The sequence below is a fragment of the Homarus americanus genome, unplaced genomic scaffold (genome assembly GCF_018991925.1).
Source record: "Homarus americanus isolate GMGI-L3 unplaced genomic scaffold, GMGI_Hamer_2.0 scaffold32583, whole genome shotgun sequence".
Taxonomy (NCBI): Eukaryota; Metazoa; Arthropoda; class Malacostraca; order Decapoda; family Nephropidae; genus Homarus; species Homarus americanus.
Genome location: NW_024713129.1, coordinates 22,915,024 through 22,942,376, shown reverse-complemented (window position 1 = coordinate 22,942,376; position 27,353 = coordinate 22,915,024). Strand labels below are relative to the sequence as shown.

At 43.2% G+C, this 27,353-nt stretch overlaps 1 protein-coding gene across 3 annotated transcripts in view; it reads right to left on the bottom strand.

Annotated features, from left to right (window-relative positions):
• LOC121869433 (long-chain-fatty-acid--CoA ligase ACSBG2-like) overlaps positions 1-26,780 on the bottom strand; it is a 39,915-nt gene extending 13,135 nt beyond the window's left edge. The window contains exons 1-2 of one of the 3 annotated variants that reach the window (XM_042370781.1): positions 26,633-26,780; positions 25,116-25,317 (exon numbers count right to left, since the gene is read on the bottom strand). In XM_042370781.1, the coding sequence (XP_042226715.1) occupies positions 25,116-25,283 (168 nt within the window). In that variant the 5' untranslated portion in view covers positions 25,284-25,317; positions 26,633-26,780. Of the gene's footprint in view, positions 1-12,143; positions 12,345-24,211; positions 24,309-25,115; positions 25,318-26,632 lie in introns of those variants that run through there. The other 2 variants (XM_042370789.1, XM_042370797.1) reach the window with 2 other exon arrangements.
• Between the last annotated feature and the right edge of the window lie 573 nt (positions 26,781-27,353).

Genomic DNA, 27,353 nt, shown 5'->3' with positions numbered 1-27,353 from the left:
GAAATTGATTCAGGAAGACGGCTACACCTTAGACCAAATTTTTAATTTGTCTTCTATCCTGAGGGAAGTTGATAAGCAGTTGCAGCTCTTGGAAGACAATGACAACAATGCAGAAAGGAGCAGGATTGCAGTTCGTGGTGTTAAATCTTTTTGGGCACCTTATGAACAGCTTCTTTGTGAAAGAAGAAAGACGGCAAAGCAGCAAACATTAGACGTCTTATTTAAGTTAACCCACAAGAGGCAGTCTGAACGAGTCTGAAGACACTGAACCACAGCCACCCACTTCTGGAATTAGACATTTTTTTTGTCCCTCCCATGCAACCAAAACTGCACCTCATGATGATGATGACAACTGTCAAATCCTGTCTGCATGACTCCAACATCAACCTTCTCCCCCATCAAGTTATATTCATATTTTTTCTCAGTAAAGTGTAACATTTACTGTATGATTTCATTATTAGATATGAATGTAACATTTATTTAGACTGTGCTATCCTTTGTGTTAGGCTAACTACTAATTTTTATTTTATTTCGAGTAATCTGCACCTAACCCTATTTTCTCCATAAGCCCTGTTATTTCTATTGCACAAATTTCTAAAACGCGAGGCTTTACAAGAACACAACTATCGCGTTATAGCAGAACTGACTGTACTGTACAGTATATGACAAAAGGATAATGTGAGGGATTAGGGGACCGGTGGTAGAAGCGGTACCGTTCTTGCCTCGCAAGCGAGATGTCACAGGTTCGATTCCCGGGCCGGTGGAAGTTGTTTGGACTTACTTCCTAGCCCCCATTAGTCCCTGTTCACCTAGCAGTAAAGTAGGTACCTGGTGTAAATCGAAAGTTGCGAATTCGTATTCAGGGAGTTGTTGGAGCTTCCGATAACTTGATGACATAAGCCACTGACTCCTCAGGCTTCTATGCCCTTAACTCATGAGACAAAGGCAAGCATGAATTTAGCAAGCTTCCCTGTTGGGCGCTGTAAACGATTCTGCGCTTCATCTTACACAAGGATGTAGAGGGATGCCCCCCACCAAAAAAAAGGGATTCCATATACAGGTAGATACATTATACATTATGCTGCTATTTAGTGACAATAATGACCTTCTGTTTATCTTATGTCATCATTATTATGTGCACCTAGACAGGTATCTTGAGAAACAGTAATATAACTTTCCTCGTACAATTTTAATCTTTGCCCTAATTCCTGTATGCTGCCAACACCTTTCAGACTTTAATTAGGTACATGTATTGTGCACTTCTTACAGAGATGATACACATCTACGAGCAAGGAGACTTGTCAACATGGGTGGATGAATGAAAGATCTATACACCATCAGCCTGCTGTACTGCACACATCAGTACTAGTCTCTATAATCTCTTATGATTCATAATATGCTACATAACATTCAAATTCACAGCACTTGTGGCGTCACAGAAAGTGGTAAGCCTTTGGAAGGGGTAACTCGCATGCTGTATGTTGTTTTATGAGATTTGTACCAAAGTACTGGCATATAGTGTACAGTAATAAGCATGTGTACTGATAGTATTAAGAACTCAAGGTATCTATATGATGATTGGGAAGGCCCAATTGATATGGAGTAGTATACTATAAATGAACAAGTGTAACTGGGTGTATACTGTATCTAAAGGTCATAATATTTACATCTGTGTACGATCAGTGAACATAGCTACCGCGAGTATCAGATGAACACAAACGAGAGCAATGTTCTGGGAAAGGGATAAATGTATCAGACATATGTGAGGTGTTGGGGTTGATCCATAAAATATACTCCAAAGAAAATATCTTATGTACCTCGGTGTGAGCTTAATACACAACGTTACCCCATGTGACAAATAACCACGACCGTGCAATGATTCTAGAATCTTATGAATGTGTTAAATATTTGCAGTGTGGATGAATGGTCCCTATACTATACAGATTAAAGTGAGGTAGATATACCCAAGGCAAGAGCCAAGGCTTTGTTTGTTCTGGTGCCTAAAAATGCCCACAGCTACAGTTTTGGGTTAAGAGATAGCCAAAGTAATTTCCCCAGGAACTGACAAACTGGACACTTACTTTAGTATGTAATTTAGAATTAAGGTATGTAATTATAAGGCATAAAGTCACAATATATGAGAAAGTGTGTGGGGGCCCAATGAAAGTGAAAATTTAGGCAATGGTACCCTAGGCCTATTCAGTGTGCGCAGAGGCATCGCTCTATGGCTACTAACACACAGGTCAGTGTACTACAGCTGGTACTACACCAGAGTACTTAAAGAGGCTATCTAGCATTTTATATACATCTTAAAGTTTTGCCTAATGTTATAAAGTGACTTAATAGATTTGATAATGTTGTGTAGTGATACAAAAGCCCCTCAGGCATTATTCTCAGTCGGGCGTCACTTCTTACACACAGGTTTACCCATATATGAGCGGAGGAACGCCAGTGCTGGTCGGGGATGTGTGGCCTAGCAACCACCACTGCTCTACTTTGAGGAACCCACCTGGTGTGGTGTGTACTGCTTAGAGCCACTATGCAACCTCCATTATGAACCCAGGACCATCACACACATCAACACCCAGGATAAGCGAAAATGATTGTTTTATTTGAAGTGCTTCGCAGTTGCCACTTAAGCGACCCCATGATTCCAGACGCTGAAACAGTCCTGGCATGATTGCCTAAGAAGGACCTCATCTACCTATCAAGAGTAGTGCGAGATGGGTACCTATAATGTGTACCTTGGTGCGACGAAGGAGTTCAGTACCTATATGTGTTGAGTGTATGTTGCATTTGGTGCTATTTTGATATGTTGGTGCTAGTGAGTATTTTTGGGTGATATTGTAGGAAAGAATGACCTATGTAAGGAAGTCAATGATTTGTTATGAAGAGAGAGGACCTTAAATAATTATAGGGAGAAGGTCGGGTATTTTGTTGTGGTGCAGTGACCTTGATAATCATTTGGGGAAGGTCAACTATTTTTGTATTGTGACAATGCAATATTTTTTTGGTTAGGAAATAAATTAGTTTAGTCTTGGTCAGTGTTCCACCCTTCCTTCCACTCTAGATTTGATTAATGAAAAAAAAAACGAACTCACAGTGCCTAGCTTGCTCAGTCTGCTACCTACTGCCCTGGTGGCAGCGACCTTAGAGTAAGTACAGTTTCTCCTCGACTTACGACATTTGACTTACGACAACCCGGACATACAGTATGACGGCCATGGTCGTATTAAATATTTTTCACATTACGTATTTTCGAGTCCCGACGTTAGTGATTGCACTGTGTACTGACAAAATTTTTGTTTGTAATTCCCTTTAAAATGGCTGGCAAGCATAAAAGTGGGAGAAGAAAAAGACACCCGTTTAGAATTTTTATGTTATTATTTTCGCCTTTCGACCTGGTCGTCGGGACGGAACCCCGTCGTAAGTCGAGGAGAGACTGTATTAGGTAACCCCCCACCCTTAGGATTAGTGACCACATTAATATGCAGTATACTACTAGCATTACTGCCTAACACTTCAGCCAATTTTCAGTTATCTTTAAAGTGAATGGCTAATCGGAGTTTGAAAAGAAAAGAAAAGAAAAGCCTATAACCCACTGATAGTCACTTATCTACCAAGTACAGTATGTAGGAGGGTCTACAGTATATACAGTGGTCCCTCGGTTAACGAGCACAATTCGTTCTAGAAGGTTGCTCGTTAACCGAAAAAATCATTAACCGAAACCATTGTTTCAACGGGTTTTTGGGTAATTGGTTCCAGCTCACCGAAAATTGCCTAAAATCAACAAAAAATGCAGTAAAGTACACTTACTTTGAGGTGTGTATGTAGAAGGCTCCTGGATGATGATGATGGGAATTAGAATGGGGGTGGAGGAGAATGGAGAAGAGAAGGCATTGGGGTGGAAGAGAAGTCACCCCATGGTGTCATTTCACCCATAAAATTTTAGTTCTCTTGGTGTAATTCAAGATTATTTTCTTTAAATCAACACTGCACTGCATTATATACGGTATTGTAAATATGTAAAATAAATTTCAAATTGACCAATAATTTGCTTGGAAACAGAAAAAAGCATTTAGTTGAGTCTCAAGCAAGATGTTACCTCCACTGAAAAGACAGAGACTGACGCCTGTATGGTGTGTTGACAGGCTGTATGGCGGGCAAAAAATTAGCTTCCTATACTTCAATTATGTTCAATAATTGTTAAAATGACTAAAAAATTTAATATAAAACTTTTAAAATTATTGAATATTATAAACTTCTTGATATTTACTAAAATAGTAAGGAATTTAAGCCCTAGAACCGATTACTGTATTGGCGGACTAAGACTACAGCTGGTGGACCGCCAAATGCAAGCGAAAACATGTTGAGGTCGGCTCGTAAAAAAATCGTTAATCGGGGGATTGCTCGTTAACTGAAGTTAAGAATCTTATGGAAGGTAACTCGTTAACCGAAATCTCGTTAACCGAGGGATCACTCTACAGTAAACGGTGCTATCATAGTATGCAAGTAGTAGGCAGCTACCAAACAGGGAGATAATACCGCCTGGGAAGATATTGGAAGCATAATGTGATGTCTAATGGTAGACCCTGCAGCCATATGGCATCACAAAAATAATGACCAAGTCCCAGGTTGCTGAACTGAGTTTCTGCCTCATTTACACACAATTGCAGGGTCTCAGTCATTTCTCTTACTACAGTAGAACGTCGATTTAGCGCAAATCGATTTAAGATTATTGATTTAAAGCGATATCCACTATTAAGAAAAATGTTTTAATTTAAAAAGAATCTTTCCTATTTTGCACGAGACAATCAAGGCGCATCATATTTTAAATTTTGCACCTAATGTTTCCCACCAGACGCGTCTCTGGACACGCTACACGGCTGCCCGCCACCCTCCCATATCCTCAGTTCTCACGCTGAAGCTCTAGTGAACGGACATACTGTGTGACACTCTCTTCTACAACGTGTATCAACCATCACCATTATGTCCACGAGGCCAGCTACTACATCATTAACTACCCCACAGGCCAAGAAATCAAGGCAAGCAATTACACTGGAGCAGAAAATCAAGGTGCTGGAAGCACTGCAGCGTGGAAATGGTGCTTCAAGTGTGGACGTCAATTTGGAATGTCGGAGAGCTCTGTCCTCACTATAAAGCTCAACGAGAAGAAAATTAGAGCAGCCTATGCTTCACCAGATGTTGCTATGTATGGTGAGATGGAAGAAGCACTTAAGTTATGGGTAGAAGGCATGCAGCGACGAAAACTTCCTCTCACTGGCCCCAAGCTGCAAAACCAAGCCTACGAAATACAGTCTTGGATACTTGAAAAGGAAGGGAAGTCCATCAAAGACAGTAAGTTCACAGCAAGTACAGGCTGGCTGTACAAATTTATCAAAACGACGGGGCTACGGAATGTGACGCTTTCAGGTGAAGCTGCAGCTCCCGATGCGGAGGCGGCTGAGGATATGAAGAAAGTTATGAAGGATATAGCGTTAGAAAATGGTTATTCTTGCCAAGTGTGGATTTGTGATGAAACTGGACTGTATTGGAAAAGAATGCCCAAGAAAACCTATCTAATGAAGAGTGAAGAAAAAGCACCAGGGTTTAAGGTCAACAAGGGCAGACTGACGATTCTCCTCATGACGAACGCATCAGGCACCGCACGAATGAAGCCACTCGTCATCCACCACTCGGCTAGACCTCATGCCTTGAAAAATGTGCAAATCTCGAAACTTCCTGTAATTTGGCGATCAAACAAGTAGTCATGGATGACTTCTGATATTTTCAATGAGTGGTACATTAGTCATGCCACCCCATTCATCGAAAATGTTAAAAAAAAAATTGAACCTTAGCAACAAGGCCTTGGTTCTCATGGACAACGCATCTAGCCACTCCAAACACCTGTGCAGTGTGAATAATGACGTAAACTTGACCTTCTTCCCTCCGAAAGTGACTTCACTTATTCAGCCACTAGATCAAGGTGTTATTGCCTTGTTCAAGAGATATTATCTCAAGAATACCTTGAGGCAAATGGCTGAAGCTATGAACAAGGACAACAATATGACTGCAGCAACGTTTTGGAAGAGCTACACCAACAAAGATGCCATAACTAACATCACACTTGCGTGGAAAAGTGTGCCAGAAACTGCACTAAATGGAGTGTGGCGTAATCTGTGGCCTGAGGTAGTCCATGGTTTCAAGGGCTTTAATGAAGGCAAGGACGTGAAAGACATTATGAAGCTCATTAAGAAAGTGAGAGGTGATTCAGGATTTCAAGAAATCCAAGAAGAGGATGTGACTGAACTGCTTGTTAGCATGGAGGATCCTCTCACTTCTGAAGAAGTCTTGGAGATAGCGAAAAACATGAGGAAGAAGAGGAAGCAACAGATAAGCCCCAAACAGTGGGGAAGGAACTGACAATTCCTAAGCTGAGGGAGTTTAGGCAGTACGTCACTTCTGCCACCCAGTCTGCACTGCAACATGACCCTGATATGGAACGCAGTATGCAAGTGGTGGAGGAGTTGAATCGGGCTGCATCTACGTACTCTCAGCTGCTAGATCAACTGATTATGGCCCAGCAACAGAAGAAAATCACCTCATTCTTCCGTCCAGTAACCTCATCAGGCGAGTTTGTTATGAAACCGAATGTTTATTGCTTGGAAAAATACATTAAATTTTGGGTATACGATATGTAATAATTATGTGGTAGAAATTCAATACGTAATTTAATAAATGTTTTCCATTCCTTCAGCTCCTGAGGTAGCTGGCCCATCTACGTCTGGGCAGACACGTCCGTCATCCAGTGTTTCCCGCATGTCAGATGTGTCAACAGCAAGGTTGGAAAAAATCATGATTTAAAAAAAAATAAAAAAATTGATGTATTTAATTTAAATCGGATTTTTTTTATTTAAATCAAATTTTTAGAATTTTTTACTAATTGCATTAAAACAGTATTTTTAAACCGAAAAACAGTATTTTTCAACCAAAGCTTATTCAGGATAATAAACAGAAAATTGGCATCAAGATATTTATGCAGTGTACAAATCCTTATGTAGAAGAAATTCTCTCAACCCCTGCTGATGATGCAACAGCTGTAAATAATTGCCTAGGAACATCCATTACATTTTCTGTCATATCATTGGCAAAATACTGCCACCAAGCAAGGGGTGAGAGATATTACATCATCTTTACCAAAATAGACCTCTTTAAATGGTGCACTTCTTCCATGGAAGGACATTAATGTTGAAAGGAAATGTGGAAGAGACTCGCACACATACTGTTCTGAAATGTCTCGCTGCTCAGGAGTCAGATGTCTGCCCTGATACCTTGGATCTATCACATTAGCTAGAAAATGGGCAGGTGTCAATGCTACTTTGATTTTTTTTTTTAAATTATCCATATCCTTCTTATCTGTTAAATACTCCTTAATATCAGTTTTCCCAGATTTCTACAGCATCACTTAATAGGGTATGTTCTCTCTGGACACAGTCCAATGCCACAGCAATAGGCTTATGTCTCTCTAAATGGTCTTCTGCAGTTCTTTTTAATGCCTTATTAACTTTCCTTTCAATTTTCTTATCAATGTCTTCACTAATTTCATTGCACACTTTGACAAGGGTCTCCCAGTGTTCCATCGTGTGTCTGATGGCATTACCTGTACTAGCATTGTTCCTCCTGCTCTTCTATACAAAGATCCTGGGATGTGATGATTTCTGAAGTACTTAATGATTTCTGAAGTACTTAATGATTTCAGTGATGTGCTCCTTAATGTTCTTGATTTGCAGGTCTTGTGAAAGCAAATTTAACAGGTGTGCAGAGCAACCATATGTTATACCCTGAATGGATTTGTCTTGTCCGAATTCACTTCTCATTTTTGCCATATTAGCAGCATTATCTGTTACACAGCTTCTTACTGTGCATCCAAATTTGTCTTCACACTTTTTTGTAGCACATTCAGCTAATTTCAACAGATATTCAGCTGTGTCTATAGAGTCAACAAGATAAATACGGTTGTCCGCTGTTAAAGTTATACATACAATAGGTTCATTATGGACATTACTCCATCCATCCATAGAATATCTGAATATGTATAGCCTAGTGCCTACAGCCTGTTCACTCTAACTATGCAAAAATTTACAGCCCCTTGCTCCTTATTGACTGATATATAATGCCAGGAGAAGAGAATACTACAGTTCTTCTGAATTTCAATAGTATTTATTATCTTAGTTAACAATATATTTCATGTAAATATATACATTAATAATGAGACCTTATGATATGATCAAAGTTTCGCAAAACTGGAGAGAACAGTACATAATTATGTAAATCCAAATAATGTTATTAGCCTGCTGCATTGCCTATACAGTACCTGTACTTTTCAATCATGTAGACTAAAAAGAAAAAACGTTATTAGTAAAAAAATCATTTATATTTAAATCATGATTTTTTTACTCTGATTTAAATCAATTTAAATCATGTGATTTAAATCATTTGATTTAAATCATAACAACCCTGGTCAACAGCCACACCACTAGACAGTGATGAGCTGGTCAAGTTGGGCTCTGCTTCCTCAGAGGATGAATTGCCTAACTAAAGGCGATTGACTCGCCCACCAAAGCGTCTGTTTAACTTTGTTTACAGTGGAGGAAACATCTTGTTTGTCGCTCTATTGAACACATTATTTTTACGTTTTTACATTACAATTATTGGTCATTCAGAAATTTATTTAACATATTGATAATATATAGTGCAGTGTTGATTTAAATAAAATAATCTTTAATTACAGTTAGTGAACTTAAAATTTTATTGGTGAAATTACTGTACAGTATTGCATCCAGCATGGGTCCAAAGAAATCTAGAAAGGCGATTTCAATTCAAATGAAACAGGAAATTATTAAGAAACATGAAGGCATTAGAACCAATGTACTGAGCAAAGAATATGGCATGTCGGCATCAACTGTGTCTACAATTATTGCTCAGAAAGACAAATTTAAAGAAGTGAAAGCGAGATAAATCTACCAGTGTTTTTAAAGGTAGATCATTAATTGCAGAAACAGAGGTTACTTCTTATTTGGATTAAAGAAAAACAAATGAAAGGAGATTCCATTTCTATTAAATACATTTGTATTCAGTAGAACATTTGAAGGAAGATCAACCTAGTTCTTCTGAAACAAGAGTTTGGAGAGCTTAGGACCAGCAAAGGCTGGTTCGATAAGTTCAAGAAAAGAAGTGCCATTTATAGTGTTGTTAGGCATGGTGAAGCTGCCAGTGCAGATAAAGACGGAGCTGAAAAATTTGTAGTAGAGTTCAAGGAACTGATGGATGAAGAGAATTATCTTCCACAGTAAGTTTTCAATGTGGATGAAACCGGGCTGTTCTGGAAGAAGCTTCTTTACCGGGGCATAAACCCATGAAGGACCGTCTCACTCTATTGCTTGGTGCCAATGTTTCAGGGGATTTCCGACTGAAGCCTATGCTTGTATACCACTCTGAGAACCCCAGGGTGTTCAAGCAACAAAAGGTGGCAAGAGGACAACTTGGAGTTTATTGAAAGTCAAACCGTAAGGCATGGGTAACGAGACAGCTCTTTAATGAATGGGCAGTTGAGGTGTTTTGCCTTTCTGTGAAGAGTTACCTAACCACCAATAAACTTCCTTTAAAGAATCTTCTTCTGGATAATGCCCCTGGTCATGACCCCGAACTTGCCAGCACTTTGGAGGCTCAATTTGACTGTCAAAGTGTTGTTTTTGCCTCCCAACACTACATCAATTATGCAGCCAATGGACCAAAATGTAATCAGCAACTTCAAGAAGCTGTACATGAAGAAAATGTTCAAAAGGTGTCATCAGGCAACTACCACTGATCCTGATCTATCACTGGCACAGTTCTGGAAGACAATACAAGATCCTGGAGGATGTAAAATTGATCATGTCAGCATGGCAAGAAGTCTCCATTCGATCCCTGAATTCTGCATGGAAAGCACTGTGGCCAACAACAGTCCATGATTTTGAGGGATTTGAGGAAGAAACGGAGTTGAACAAGGAGATTGTGTCCAATGGTCAGTCAATGGAACTGGAAATGGAGGATGATGATGTTGAAGAGCTTGTGATGTCTCATGAGCAGGAGCTTACTCCTGAAGACTTGAAACAAATGGATGAGATGCTAGAAACAGACAGTGGTGAGGAGGAAAAGGAAAGTGATGACCATATGTCTTCTTCAGGCTTAAAAGATATTGTTCACCACTGGGACATGTTCAGGAAACTGACTTCGTCACCCTGATGTGGAAACAACAGAACCGATTTTGAGTAGTGTGGAGGATAAAGTGGTCTCCTCCAAGAACCAGCTAATGATCAGGAGGAGAAATGCCCCACAACGAGTAAGTGACAGTTTCTTCTCGAAAAGGCAGTGGGAGAAAGATGCGGATCATATGAAGATCCTCCCCCCCAAACCTACTTGGGGGGAGGATCTTCATATGATCAAGCCTGGATGGGAGGATCTAACCTGACCTTTTTTTTTATAATTAATGTTTTTTTTAATTAATTTTTTTTTATAATTAATTTTTTTATAATTGTTTTTTTATAATTAATTTTTTTTAATAATCAATTTTTTTTTATAATTCATTTTTTTATTAAATTTTTTTTTATAATTAATTTTTTTTTATAATTAATAGTTTCTTATAATTAATTTTTTTATTGGTTAGGTTAGGTTAGGTTAGGTTGGATACTTTGGGGGGAAGATCTTCATATGAGCGCGAGTGGGGGGGTGGATCTTCAGTTGGATACTTTGGGGGGGGAAGATCTTCATATGATCCGTGTTATTGCTTTATTGTTATTATTATTTTAATGTTATTTTTAATTGTGTATTTTCATTATAAATTTTAATTACTATGACTTAATAGTTACATTTTCGCCCCCAAGCCCTGATGTGGGTCCATGACCTTTGCCCGGGTGGGCTAATACCCATAAATAAATAAATAAATAAAAATCTGCCGAGCTGGAGTTGGTCTACCCGGCCTCTACCGATATATTTTCACTGTAGCGTCCATTAATCCAAATTAACTAGCCAAACAATCTATCCTAAACTAACCTAGGTTAGGTTAATGGATGTTGGTGTAAATATCCCGGTAGACAACTCTAGCTCGGTAGGTTACGAGGAAACGAGAAAAAAGTATTTAAATAAACAAGGTAACTGACAGGCAAAAACAGGTTCCATAGTCTGAAAAGTATCCTAGTGGCGATGTGAAGCATAAACCCCAAATTTAATAAGTGTGCATAAAAAATAGTTTATAACATATCTGGACATAGTTACAAGTAAAATAAAAATGGCCCATTATTATAATAAAGGTCACGGTGTTTTTCGAAAGAAAAACGGCCAGAAGTTACTTATACAGAAGAGGAAAGAGAAACGTAGATTGGTCCTTAGAAGAGGCCATAGGTTTGGTGTTCACGGGGATGGGGGGAATGGTATCCTAACCTTACATATCCCCTTTACCGAGAGATGGTGTCCACACACTATGCTTACTAAACAAGTGCTCATCACAAGTACTGCGTGTCTGCAACGTCCTTCACAGAGCTCGAGAAATATTCTACCACAACCAAAGTAACTTCCTGGTATCAAGGCCTGGTATTCTAAAAAAAAAAAAAAAACCCTATGTACACATCACTATTTTAAGCTACATCATTAAGCATTATAAAATTTATACGACAAAGTATTGGTAAATGACAATGCTCTGGGTCCAAGACTTCCGGCAAGTAACATGAGCGACTGGAGTAGGACTGTCCGACTGAGAGGTAAGGACCAGGGTAGCGACAACCATCTCCCGTCTTGCCACCAACTGATGCCAGCGGTTTTTCCTTTACCGTCGATTACAAATGGATGTTAACGGTCATGATACGGTAACTGCACGAACAGTAAGTATATTTTACAGCAGAAATGTGACAAGACCGCACAACGTTTGAGGTACCCCTAAACTGGAAGCCTGGCAACCTGACCTAATAGCCTATTAGGTAGGTTTCCATAAATATTTGGCCCGTGACCTGCTACGAACCCATGTCTGCAACCAGTTGTAGTGAAAAAACAAACAAAAACAAAACATTCTCTCCACCATTCATAACAAGGTACTACGAAACTTTACTTACTCTTTCAAGTGATGTCTGGTCCTCGAGTTTAATACATTCCACTATTTACAATTTCTAAAACAAAGTTGAGAACAAGTTTTCTCAGATTTGATATTCACTGAAGTCAGTAGTGCAAGAGGTACACTCAGTGAGACTGGCGATGCTCACAATTCAACGCTACAGGTGGACTCGAAGCCACCAAGAGACTGTCTCATGATTGCCACAAACCTTCGACCGGCGGTACCCTGCCGACTCCGCTACCACCCTAACCCCCAAGAGGTTGACCCCACCCACTTGCCCCTCCCACCATATGTGCCCAGCCCCTCCCCCCACCCGACCTGATCCCGCCCAGAACTCGTGACGTCACATTCTTGTATGACGTCACAAGTACGCCAGGTAACCCACATCTTGCATTCTCTACCCTTGTTTACAGACTGTGCTATGACCCCCACCAACAGATATAAAACACCATTAGTAACCTCTATGTAAAACGTTGTAAATTATAATATTTATGGAAAGGTAAAAGCTCAAATATTTAGTTAATAAGAATACCTGCTGGCGTCCTTAGTCATAAGTTGGCAACTACATGTGCCCTATTTCTGGATACTGCTAACACAAGTGACACACATCATGCCGAGTGCCATGCTGCCGTACATGCCAACTAGCAGAAACCATACCTAATGTACCACACGTACAGTAGGTACCGCCACGCTTACCTGCACTACTCATTCATTAACTGTAAATTTGCAAATAACTCTTGTTATACCACAAGGTTGACGGGTACACAAAACTATCTCACCCAAACCCTGTACAGTACTGCCTTGCTCCCTGCCTAATCATGGTGGTTCCAATCTCCATCAACGCCACTAATTGCAAATGAATCTTAGGAGATAGGTCACCGTAATACAGGATGGAGATAGAATCATTGGAAAGATTTCAGAGGAGAATGACAAGACTAATCCCGGCCATTAGGAACCTTGAGTATAGAGACAGGTTAAAGCATCTTAATTTGCACTCCCTCGAGAGACGTAGAGCGAGGGGCGACCTGATAGAGGTGTATAAATGGAAATCAGGGCTAAACAAAGGGGACATTACAAACGTACTCAAACTATCCAACCAGGAGCGAACTCATAACAATGGTTTTAAATTAGACAAATTTAGATTTAGGCGTGAAATAGGTAAACACTGGTTTGGAAACAGTAGTGGATGAATGGAACAAGTTACCAAATATCACATTAACTCGAATACGCTGAATAGCTTCAAACATAGGTTGGATGCTTATATGAGCAATAAGGGTTGGGTGTAAACAGGACTGCCCAGTATGGGCCAATAGGCCCGCTGCAGTTTCCTCCATTCTTATGTTGTCACCAACGCAGGTAAATTAACAGGACCCTTGATATGTTTGGGCCGACTAACTCTCCCGCATGCCACCTGGATACCGTGTGTGTGTGTGTGTGTGTGTGTGTGTGTGTGTGTGTGTGTGTGCGTGCGTGCGCTGTTGTGTGCGCGTTTTCGTAGGAAACTGATTTTCTTTTGGTAAAACAAGTGAACATTCAGTTTCAGAGACCGGTAAGTATAGTAAATTAATAACATTGGAGAGACAGACACCCTGGAGACAGACTCACTAAGACACAACTTCAGATCAAGTTCAGACAATTTTAGACAATACCGTTGTTCTTTAAGTTAGGAGAGTAGTTACATCTCCTGTTACGAGAACAAAAACGAAAACATATCTTTAAAAACCCGGTCCTTAATCTTAATCTAGTATCAAGGCCACAATCTAGCTCGTAAAGACTTCCCCACAGCATCTCTCTCAAGCTGCACTAATCGAAGGAAAAGCACAAAAACACAGCAATACTGGGTGCGGCTGGATCTGATCTGATCTGACCTGACCTGACCTGACCTGGATGGAGCACACCTGCATTGCCCCAAGCTACTGTCCTGGCCACACACCCAGCCCCTCCAGCCCAAACGAGCACGAACTGATTGCTACAAGAACAGCCCAGTCCTAACCATTGTAAAAATTATCAACACCTAATTATTATATATCATATTTGTATCACTTATGTTACTTGTACATCATTTGTAAATCAAAAGACCCATTCCCCAATTATGTAATTGTATATTTTCAGCCTTCCGGCTGCCATGCTTTTTCAATAAACCGTTTATTATTATTATTAATCCATATGAATCCACCATACAGGTACAGACCAAAACTCATTTGACAGTTTAGGAGTTACATTATTAAGTTTGTTAGGTGAAGTTAGGTTAGTTTTGTCCAGCGAATATTTGTCACATCCCATCATATACCCTTAACTTTAAGCTGGCCCGCGGAGGATGGTAACACCACTGATATCTGACCCATCCTACCCATTACCGGGGGGCCTAATACAACCTACTCTCACTTTGATTACCGTTAACTAACCAGTTCCTCATTAATATTAATCGCTACCCTGACAATAGTTTCACTAATTAGCACTGAAATATATTAAATGGTATATAATTTAGTACGTACTCGAAGACCACACCCAAGCCACCAAGAAACACTGAAAAATATGTCCTTTCCAACGACAACTTCGACAAGGCTTTATCGAGAAGGAATGTTGGTGGCTCGACCTGCCCTCCACCACCCCCTCCTGCCACTCCACCCCTTCCGGCTTCCACCAACACCACTTGTTACTCTTGTAGTCATCAATCACCACAAACGTAGGTTTGCTCTAGGCTGCATTAATTAATTTAAAAATAAAATCAACATAAATCAGTCACAAAATATTGATCTAGGCACCACCAAAGAGATTGGTAAATGACTGCTAGTGTTGTCCATCATGGTAATGTTGTCTTCGTTGCACCAGAATTCAATGTTGACATTTTGCCATCACCCTACTACCTTTCGCACAAAGAAACAAATGACTACAAAGGAATAAATAAATACATCCGCCTTAAGTATGTTGCGTGATTGTGTAAACATCAACTGAATGTGGAAACCACCTGGAACTACTACCAGTGTACTGCTAATGTCAATTTGAAGACTGATCGGTCAACACCGTACAAAATATACCGTATTTACTTTCTCTTGTAAGGGAGTGTCACCCACATGATTACAATGTCCCACTTTGGCTACACCTAGATGGTTCTTGCTATATGTAACCTGGAGATAAATGGTACGATCAAAAAGTAAATCCCCGGAAAGACCAGAACGTATTTTCCTAATAAGCAACTAACCGGCCAGCCCTCGTCCTCCCACTCCGTCTCTACATAACGCTCGTCCAACTGAAGTACAACGACAAAAGTAGTGTCGCGGTTTTGTCCGAAAAATAAATATAACTCGTGAAACGTTATGAGAGCCCCCTACCACAAGGCAGAGCGCACCAAAAGTTTAACCCTTCGGCATATGTTTTCACCAAATTTCACGACACGACTTTTGTCTTTCATTGTACTTAAATGACAAAGATCTGTTAACAAGAGAAAGGAACAGTTGCTGGAAAAATTGCCATTTACAAGTCTGAAATATTCTGCCATCACTAAGTATACTGTACCAGCTAGTTCAAAACAGACTCGCCAAATGAGGTAAAGCCTGCACACATCGACACACACCACCCCACACACATCGACACCCCCAACACCTTAGGGAGCCACTCTGACTTACACTGCTACAACCAATATAGAGGGAAGGGTTAACGTCACTCACAACCAATATAGAGGAAGAGGTTAACGTCAGTCACAACCAATATAGCGGAAGAGGTTAACGTCAGTCACAAGCCAATATAGAGAGAGTTAACGTCAGTCACACCAATATAGAGGAAGGGTTAACGTCAGTCACACCAATATAGAGAAGAGGTTAACGTCAGTCACAACCAATATAGGGAAGAGGTTAACGTCAGTCACAACCAATATGGGAAGAGGTTAACGTCACTCACAACCAATATAGAGGAAGAGGTTAACGTCAGTCACAACCAATATAGAGGAAGGGTTAACTCAGTCAGCAATATAGAGGAAGAGGTTAACGTCAGTCAAACCAATAGGAAGAGGTTAACGTCAGTCACAACCAATATAGAGGAAGGGTTAACGTCAGTCACAACAATATAGAGGAAGAGGTTAACGTCAGTCACAACCAATATAGAAGAGGTTAACGTCAGTCACAACCAATATAGAGGGAAGAGGTTAACGTCAGTCCAACCAATATAGCGGAAGAGGTTAACGTCAGTCACAACCAATATAGCGGAAGGGTTAACGTCAGTCACAGCCAATATAAGGGAAGAGGTTAACGTCAGTCTGACCAATATAGAGGAAGAGTTAACGTCCTCACAACCAATATAGAGGAAGGGTTAACGTCAGTCTAGCCAATATAGAGGAAGAGGTTAACGTCAGTCACACCAATAGCGGAAGGGTTAACGTCAGTCACAACCAATATGGAAGAGGTTAACGTCAGTCACAACAATATAGCGGAGAGGTTAACGTCAGTCACAACCAATATAGCGGAAGAGGTTAACGTCGTTACAACCAATATAGCGGAAGGTTAACGTCAGTCACAACCAATATAGCGGAAGAGGTTAACGTCAGTCACAGCCAATGGAAGAGGTTAACGTCAGTCACCAATATAGCGGAAGGGTTAACGTCAGTCAGCTAATATAGCGGAAGAGTTAACGTCAGTCACAACCAATATAGCGGAAGAGGTTAGTAGTCAATATAGCGGAAGGTTAACGTCAGTCACAACAATATAGCGGAAGAGGTTAACGTCAGTCACAACCAATATAGCGGAAGAGGTTAACGTCAGTCACAACCAATATAGCGGAAGAGGTTAACGTCAGTCACAACCAATATAGCGGAAGGAGTTAACGTCAGTCACAACAATATAGGGGAAGAGGTTAACGTCAGTCTGTAATATAGCGGAAGAGGTTAACGTCAGTCACAACCAATATAGAGGAAAGGGTTAACGTCAGTCACACAATATAGAGGAAGAGGTTAACGTCAGTCACAACAATATAGAAGAGGTTAACGTCAGTCACAACCAATATAGCGGAAGAGGTTAACGTCAGTCACAACCAATATAGCGGAAGAGGTTAACGTCAGTCACAACCAATATAGCGGAAGAGGTTAACGTCAGTCACAACCAATATAGCGGAAGAGGTTAACGTCAGTCACAACCAATATAGCGGAAGAGGTTAACGTCAGTCACAACCAATATAGAGGAAGAGGTTAACGTCAGTCACAACCAATATAGCGGAAGAGGTTAACGTCAGTCACAACCAATATAGGGGAAGAGGTTAACGTCAGTCACAACCAATATAGAGGAAGAGGTTAACGTCAGTCACAACCAATATAGGGGAAGAGGTTAACGTCAGTCACAACCAATATAGGGGAAGAGGTTAACGTCAGTCACAACCAATATAGCGGAAGAGGTTAAAGTCAGTCACAACCAATATAGCGGAAGAGGTTAAAGTCAGTCACAACCAATATAGCGGAAGAGGTTAAAGTCAGTCACAACCAATATAGAGGAAGAGGTTAACGTCACTCCCAACCAATACAGCGGAAGAGGTTAACGTCAGTCACAACCAATATAGCGGAAGAGGTTAAAGTCAGTCACAACCAATATAGAGGAAGAGGTTAACGTCACTCCCAACCAATACAGCGGAAGAGGTTAACGTCAGTCTATCAACACAGCGGAAAGAGTTAACGTCAGTCTAGCAATATAATGGAAGGTTAAAGTCAGTCAGCAATATAGAGAAGAGTTAACGTCCAGTCCTACAGCAATACAGCGGAAGGGTTAGCATCAGTCTAGCCAATATAGCGGGAAGAGGTTAACGTCAGTCTGTATACAGCGGAAGAGGTTAACATCAGTCACAACCAATATAGCGGGAAGAGGTTAAAAGTCAGTCACAACCAATATAGAGGGTTAACATCACTCCCAACCAATACAGCGGAAGAGGTTAACGTCACTCACAACCAATACAGCGGAAGAGGTTAACGTCACTCCCAACCAATACAGCGGAAGAGGTTAACGTCACTCACAACCAATACAGCGGAAGAGGTTAACGTCACTCCCAACCAATACAGCGGAAGAGGTTAACGTCAGTCACAACCAATACAGCGGAAGAGGTGCTTGTCACTCTGGCAATACAGCGGAAGGGTTAACATCCTCTGGCCAATACAGCGGAAGAGTTAACATCCTTATGAAAATACAGCGGAAGGGATTAACGTCACTCCCCAACCAATACAGCGAAGGGTTAACGTCCTCCCCAACCAATACAGCGGAAGGTTAACGTCACTAGCCAATAATGCAACGGAAGAGTTAACGTCACCCCAACCAATACAGCGGAAGAGGTTAACGTCACTCACAACCAATATAGCGGAAGAGGTTAACGTCACTCCCAACCAATATAGCGGAAGAGGTTAACAGTAACTTGCTTAAAATAAAGTTTACAGAATTCTCTTCCCACAACAATGCAGAGAACTTGTGTAATGCCGAAATGTACACCACGCAACTCTATTGACGGCTTTAAAAGAAGTCGCCCTTGTTGCCTCCCCGGCCTACAATACTGCCGTTTCCTCATTCCGCCTCCGCCCACCTCCCCCCTGGCAAGCAACAGCCTCCACACAAGCGATCTGCTGCTTTACAGAGTTCCCGCCTTCTGGTAACTTTATTTCGCAACACTAGACAATTATTCGTATTTACCGGTAAATGGCTTGCTTGCTGACCGTTGTACGAAGGTAGAAGCAGGGGGTAGAGACAAGTGGGGAGGGTAAAGACAAGAGGGGAAGGGTGAGTGGGGAAGAGGTAGAGACAAGTGAGGGGAAGGGGGAGAGACAAGTGGGGGGAGGGGTAAGACAGAGATGGGGGGAAGGGGTAGAGACAAGTGGAGAGTGAGAGACAAGTGGGAGGAGTGAGAGACAAGTGGGGGAGGGGAGAGACAAGTGGGGGAGGGTGAGACAAGTGGAAAGGGGAGAGACAAGTGGGGGGGAAGGGGTGGGAGACAAGTGGGGGAAGGGGTAGAGACAAGTGGGGGAAAGGGTGGGGGAACAAGTGGGGGAAAGGGGTAGAGACAAGTGGGGGAGAAGGGAAAGGGAGACAAGTGGGGGAGGGGTAGGGGTGGGGGGAGGGGTGAGAGAAGTGGGGGAAGGGGGTGGGGACAAGTGGGAGGGGTGGGGACAGAGTGGGGGGAGGGGTGGGGACCAGGTGGGGAGGGGTGGGGACAGGTGGGGGGAGGGGTGGGGGTGTGGGGGGGAGGGGTGGGGACAAGTGGGGAGGGGTGGGGGACAGGTGGGGGGAGGGGTGGGCAGTAGAGAAGGGGGTGGGGGGGACAAGTGGGGAGGGAAGGGGACAAGTGGGGGGGGGACAGAGTGGGGGGGGGGACAAGTGGGAGGTGGGGACAGGTGGGGAGGGTTGGGGACAAGTGGGAGGGTGGGGACAGGTGGGGGGAAGGGGTGAGAGACAAGTTGGGGAGGGGTAGAGACAGAGTGGGGAAGGGTGAGACAAGTGGGAGGGGTGGGGAGACAAGTGGGGAGGGGTGGGGACAGGTGGAGGGGTGAGACAAGTGGGGGGAGGGGTGGGGACAGAGTGGGAGGGGTGGGGACAAATGGGGGGAGGGGAGACAGGTGGGGAGAGGGGTGAGACAAGTGGGGAGGGGTGGGGAACAGGTGGGGAGGGGTGGGGACAGGTGGGGAGGTGGGGGGACAAGTGGGGGGGGTGGAGACAGGTGGGGGAGGTGGGACAGTGGGAGGGGGTGGAGAGACAAGTGGGGGAGGGTAGAGACAGTGGGAGGGGGTGAGAGAACAGTGGGGGGAGACAAGTGGGGGGAAGGGACAGAGTGGGGAGGGGTGAGACAAGTGGGGGGAAGGGTGGGGACAGAGTGGGGGAAGGGGAGTGAGACAAGTGGGGAGAAGAGACAAGTGGGGAAGGGTAGAGACAAGTGGGGGGGAAGGGGTAGAGAAGTGGGGGGGGGAAGGCAGAGACAAGTGGGGAAGGGGGTAGAGACAAGTGGGGAGGGGAAGGGGTAGAGACAAGGGGGGGAAGGCAGAGACAAGGAGGGGGGAAGGGTAGAGACAAGGGGGGGAAGGGTAGAGACAAGGGGGGGGAAGGGGCAGAGACAAGTGGGGAAGGGGCAGAGAAGGGGGGAAGGGCAGAGACAAGGGGGGGAAGGGGTAGAGACAAGGGGGGGAAGGGGGGCAGAGACAAGTGGGGGGAAGGGGCAGAGACAAGTGGGGGGGGAAGGGGTACAAGTGGGGGGGAAGGGGAGAGACAAGTGGGGGGGAAGGGCAGAGACAGGTGGGGGAAAGGGCAGGAGACAAGTGGGGGGGAGGAGACAAGGGGGAAAGGGGTAGAGACAAGTGGGGGAAGGGTAGAGACAAGTGGGGGGGCAAGTAGAGACATGGGGGAAAGGGTAGAGACAAGGGGGGAAAAGGGGTAGAGACAAGTGGGGGGGAAGGGTAGAGACAAGTGGGGGAAAGGGCAGAGACAAGGGGGGGGAAAGGGGTAGAGACAAGGGGGGGGGAAAGGGTAGAGACAAGTGGGGGGGGAAAGGGCAGAGACAGGGGAAAGGGTAGAGACAAGTGGGGGGGGAAAGACAGAGACATGGGGGAAGGACAGAGACAAGTGGGGGGGGGGGAGGGGCAGAGACAAGTGGGGGGGGAAAGGGCAGAGACAAGGGGGGGAAGGGTAGAGACAAGTGGGGGGGGAAAGGGGTAGAGACAAGTGGGGGGGAAAGGGGTAGAGACAAGTGGGGGGGGGGAAAGGCAAGACAAGTGGGGGGGAAGGTAGAGACAAGTAAAGGGTAGAGACAAGTGGGGGGAAAGGCAGAGACAAGTGGGGGGGGAAGAGACAAGTGGAGGGGGCAGAGACAAGTGGGGGGGGGAAGGAGAGACAAGGGGGGGAAGGGGTAGAGACAAGTGGGGGAAGGGGCAGAGACAAGGGGGGGGAAGGGGGCAGAGACAAGGGGGGAAGGGAGAGACGTGGAAGGATAGAGACAAGTGGGGGGGGGGAAGGAAGAGACAAGTGGGGGGGAAAGGCAGAGACAAGTGAGGGAAAGAGAAGTGGGGGAAGGGAAGAGACAAGTGGGGGGAGAGACAAGGGGGGCAAGGAGACAAGTGGGGGGGAAGGCAGAGACAAGTGGGGGGAAGGGGCAGAGACAAGTGGGGGGAAGGGGTAGGAGACAAGTGGGGGAAGGGGGCAGAGACAAGGGGGGGAAGGGGTAGAGACAAGGGGGAAGGGGAGAGACAAGGGGGGAAGGGGTAGAGACAAGGGGAGGAAGGGGTAGAGACAAGTGGGGGGGGAAGGGGATAGAGACAAGTGGGGGGGGAAGGGGGTAGAGACAAGTGGGGGGAAGGGGTAGAGACAAGTGGGGGGAGGGGGTAGAGACAAGTGGGGGGGAGGTAGAGACAAGTGGGGGGGAGGGGTAGAGACAAGTGGGGGGGGAGGGGTAGAGACAAGTGGGGGAGGTGAGACAAGTGGAGGGAGGGCAGAGACAATGGGGGGACATGAATGCCTTTAACAGATTATTATGCGTCTGAAAAGCTTGTTGCTTGTATACTAGGAGTGATTATTTTTATCTTTTACAATGTCAGGTGTACCGGGAGGGCGAGCCGTTGAACAGATGGTAGTATTTAAAACTTTTTATCGGTTTCAAGATCTGGTTGAAAGAAAGGGAGAAGTAGGACACACCTAACAAGCCAGTGGATTGAGAATAGTTCACAATACTTAAGAAATCTTTAACCCTTCAATAGCTGTTGTCACTAATTTAATTTACTGTCACACCACAAACATTCGGTAAAATAACAACCTGTGTTCCAATTCAGGATTCAGATCAAGATTTACAAGTGGCAAATCACAAGGTGGTCAAGACAAAACAAGGGCTACTATCTTAAACAGCCTAACCTTCTGGGGTTTCCCCTGTACCGGTGGTCTGTTATGCTGTGGTTAAGTATTCTCGTGTCTTGTGTTGGCATTCAGCTCTCTGGCAAGGCATATAAATAATACATTTCACCAACACGAGATTGCAAAGAATATGGCAAACCGAGACACTGGCTCTATGTACCTGTGTTATCGATTCAGATAATGCCCTGCGGAATTTTCGTTTATACTTGTATTTCAAACTAATCAAAGTTGTTAAGTCGACGCCGCTGTTTTCTTCCACTGGTTCAAAATAATTTATAATAGCTAATTCTGGAACAATTCCTTACATTAACACAAACGACAGTTGCATTTCCTTTGTCGGAATAAATACAACGCAAACACAAAATACGTCATCTTACTGCCAGCTGTTCAGATAAATAAGGATGTACAAATATGCTACACAAGTCTTTGAAAATACAACTTCCGCATTATGTCCACATAGTATGGGGATAGTCCTCGAGTCCCAGTATCCCATCAATAGTATGTGGCGCCGATCGACTGTGAACTAGTTCAGTATACAGTATCAGGTGACACTACCTCACCTTGGCCTCTCTGGAACCTGGGTGAATAGCTATGTAACCTCACGGTCCTCACCCAGCACCAGTGGGGGCTCCTTGACACACCACTCTTATCTACTTATTTATTTAAGCTAACCTCGTTCCCCACGTTAAACGGGTTAGATTCGTTCACCACAAAAACCTTAATTCCCATTGTCCATTTTGGTAGTTAAACACATCTCTCGCTACAGCAACACTGTCCATGGGGTGCAAATTATTTCAATCCTGTCCGCCCCAAGCGAAGAGGATAAAAGTGAAAAGTAACTATCTGAATAACAAGAGATCAGCATGTTCTATGCACGGTGATTTAATCTTGCAACCCACAAACGACAGCTTTTATCTACAGGAACCATTTCCGTTCCCAAATTACTTATAATTATTATTTTAAAGGCGTATACTGAAGAGATAAGGGAGGGGGGTGAAAATTGGCGTGGAGGGAAGTGATCTTGGGGTGCAGCTGTCGCCTGGTGGTGAGGGGGTCAGACACGTCCACATTCTCACCTGCTGTTACGCCCACCTCGTGACGGTTATGCTCCACATGCGTTAACACAAACCGCCCACCTCTCTCGAGTAAATTACACAGCTGTAAATATGAACAACTGAACAAGAAATCCTCCCCCTTATTCAAACGCTGCCGTTACCAGGCATACAAACACCACCCCACCCCACACAACACTCAATGCGGCATCAAGTTCACAAAAACAAAAATGTGAAGGTTGTTAATAAACCGTTCAGACAGTAAGTGGAGTGACTGAAAATTTTAATTTTTCGTCAAAACAGACGCCAGTCCCATTATACAATATTAAGTGATTTTAAGGGAACATTTAAAAATTGAATACTATAATCAGTAAAATTTTTATAGAAGGCAACAGATTCAACATGTACATAAAAGTGAATTTGAACAAATTATGGTCGAGTCAGTCGATCTAACCAAGGATAGGCCATGAAAGACGTTCCAGTCTTATTTCGTATGGGAACCTTTCTTTAACAAATTGTAAAAATAGCAACACTCGTCCTCAATACTTTAACTACTTTTATTTCGAAGCTTTGGAAGATCTTTTATTCTCTCAACACTGCATTCACATATCACTTAGGTTTTTGCTCCTAGTGGTCATGTCTTAACTGCTGAAGCACGACTGGAGGAAGCGCCTGGTTGGGGGTGTAATGATATAGACTTCGGCTCCTGAACCAACCTACCAGCTACCATTTCCTCACTGCTTATTTTACACCACAGTAAGCACGTAAGGTATTATACTACGACTGGGGAAGGGTGGACACCTAATGGTTTAACTTATCCACTGGCAAATGACTCTTCATGTCTAATGGTGCGCTCCATATCCTTCCATTCATTCGAAATCGAGGCAAGCAGCTACAGAGCACACCTCACTTAAACCACCATCAACATAAGAAGAGCATTACCATCTTATTTCTGAAGATGGGATACCTACCAACAAAACGTTTTAATTCAAACCACCGTTTAAAATATAGCATATAGTCCTCAAATAATGAGAGCTTTAACCATCGCCTGCCAGCGAAAGATTTAACAATCGTCCCCAAAGAGCGAAAGTTTCAACTATGGTCCTCAAAGAGTTAACTAGCCCACACCACCAACAACTCACAGGCTATAAAACAAGTCTCTCCTTTACCGTAACGCACTGAACCCCCATGATCCTGAGGAGCTGACAATGTTTTGGTCTTGTTCACTTCGTATCCGGCAGACAGTGCACAATAATCCCAAGATGTTGTGTGTCGTTAAAGCCCCACTGGCAAACAAACCCGCGTCTATTCCAGCGGCGCATGGCATCTGTTGCTTCGACCCGATCGCTTCTCCCTACCAATTTTCCGGAATACCACCACTGGGGTTCAGTGCAACAGGCAGTCACTTTTGAACATCGCAACGATTCCCCCCTCCCAACACATCTCCTCCACATACAGTACTAATAACACCTAGAAACTCCCAGGACACTTCCATGTAGCCGAGCCGAGCCTCTCTCTCTCTCCCTCCAAAACATTTACTCCTCCCACCACCCGACGCTGCTAGTAATAGCCATATCTACCGGAAGTGGTGGTTCCACCAGTGTGACAAGAAGTGATGTGGAGGAAGTTATACTAGAATGGCAAACAATTAATATACAGGCGTATATACTTACACTCTGTATAGGAGTGTGCACGCAGTACGGTTTATTGCTACTCGTATCTCCCTAAAGACTATCGTCTGGACTTAAGAGTCTCCAAACTAGAATCACACAAAAATAAACATTTTAATCCAACGAAAACGCAGATACCTTCATCGTATGAAGATTAGCCTCTAGTTTATTTCATCTGGTTAATCACCCTAACGCTACCTGGATGGTTTGGTTAGTGGGAGGTGGTTAGTCTTCAGGTTACAAATAAGCAATATCAACTATACTACTGTATGTATTTACCGTACAAGCAAGAAAAAAGAACGCCCGTGGAATTTCGTCACTAGTTCCAAAGGGTACATACACATTCCACCAATAGCTTTTATAACCTTTCTTCCGAAGTCGAGTAATACAGTACTGTACTCACCTCATCCATAATTACACTGTCAACGTGGGTTATCTTCTGTCCCTCCTCCAGGTCAGCAGGGGCTTTCTTTGACGAGTCTCTGTGGTGATCATCTAGGAGGGCGGACTTGCTGTTGGTGGAGGACCTGTCTGGGGTGTCCTGGGGGAGCGCACCAGTACTCGCCACCATCTCCACGGTGTTACCTCCCCGCCCACCGCCTTGACTGGTAAGGATACAAACTGGTGTTTATAATTACATGGATCATGCCCTTCTAACATTTGTCCCGAGCTGGTTATGTACAAGGGTTAGACAATCATAACACTTACCTAAGACAACTGTGGTGTAGCTTCATGGTAATTCCGAGTAATATAATTAACACAAGGTGTACATAAACTTATTACCTGGGCCTACTGACACTTGCAAGTGAAGTAGTTCCCTTTGACACGACTGCCCGTTAGGAACAAAGTAAAATACGGGACACTATATACTAAACACTAAGGAGGTCATTTCACACGACCGCATTCGTTCCCTAAATGTAAAGTACAGTACAGTACTAGTGTACAGCCGAGTAAACTATGATTGCCCCGTGATCGAACAAGCGATCCTTTGGCCAACTGGTGAATGGTACACTGTTACACCTTATGTACTATTTTTCAGCAATAAGCTTTTATAAACACCTAACAGAATTTGTTTTATAATCCTCTCCAAAAACATGATTCAATAAAGTTTATAAAAGATTTAGGGTAACGATACGTTGATCATGTTATCGAACCTTGTACAAAGTAGGGATTAAATTAATACCACAAGGCTACTTAAAGTTTAAAGCGTGATTCGATTAATTTAATACAGGACTAATATTTTATGGAATCGCTTAAGGACGTTTAGTCAAGGCTAGAACAAACCCATGGCCTTGTATCTCATATTCTAGACGATTCAGGCGAGTTTATGAAGGACAGAATACATTTAAGACATTGCTGTTGTAGAGTTGTAAATTCTAGTTGAAAAAAAATTTAATGAACACTCTGAACTTAACTCAACCATTAAAAGTGTCGTAACACTTCTCACTACTATGCTTTATGTAATATATCTGGGCTGAAATATTTTATATGGCAGATTTCTGTTCGCGTGAGTTAAGTTCACGTGAATATTTCCATTACAATTGAGAAAAAGTTAAATAAAATAACTGAAGACAAAAAAATAGCGTTTGGCGAAAGAGGCATAGTTACAAATTATAAGTGAGTCAGGGTCCAATAATTTTTTGCAAGAGACACTGACATGACCAGTGTACGTAAGCAACACACTTTGGACGCTCGAGGCCTGTCGAGTTTATACTGCAACAAAAACAGGCCGAGTTAGGAGGGTGTTGGTAGAGGGCTATTGCGTAGGTCGAATATGCCGTTAGCTATATAAACAGGTTTCTCTGGACACGGGCTTGGCATATATAACTAGTGAAATAAAATGGACCTGATCCATGGCAGCAACAAACGTAAAGATAAATATGTAAAATAGGCACAAAAAGGGTATCTGAAAATACTCACCAGGCTGTGGCTCATCATTGTCGTAGTGGACGTTGAGGGAGATCCTGTGGCCAGCGATAATGGATCCCACCGGCCCGGATTCCTCTTGTCCACGGGGATCTGGAGCCATTCTTGATGAAACTTGCGGTTTGACGGGCCTGCTGCTGCTGTTTGTGCTACTACTGCTGTTTTTGTAGCTGTTACCACGGTGTTGAACCCCCTGGAAGGGTGACTGCTCTTGAGACGTGGTGCGCTGCTGTAATGGATGAAGTCGTCGGTGTCACAAAGCTGTGGAGACCAAAACACAACACACGTTAGAACAGTACCATTTTACACCCTGTGACTCCATTATTTCAACATCACAACTCCCGTGACTTTCACCAATTAATGACAATACTAACATTCACAGATCCCATAACGTCTACAACCTTTATGCCTAAACACTCAAAAATACTCACACTAACAGCCAGAAGACACAAATATATACCAACACCACCATAACAAACCTATGACTATATAATTTCCCTCGGAACTTTCATTTGACATTTACCAAGTTTTATCTTCTCGCACAATACAAACACTATCTCGAAATTATATTAATCTTATAATTATCTATAATAAAAATCAAATGGTATTTTGTGGGTAGCGATGGGAGGGTAGCGAGTGTGTGGGGGTGAAGGAGGTGTGGGGGTGTGTGAGGAGTGTGGGGGGGTGGAAGGAGGTGTGTGGGGGGGGTGAAGGA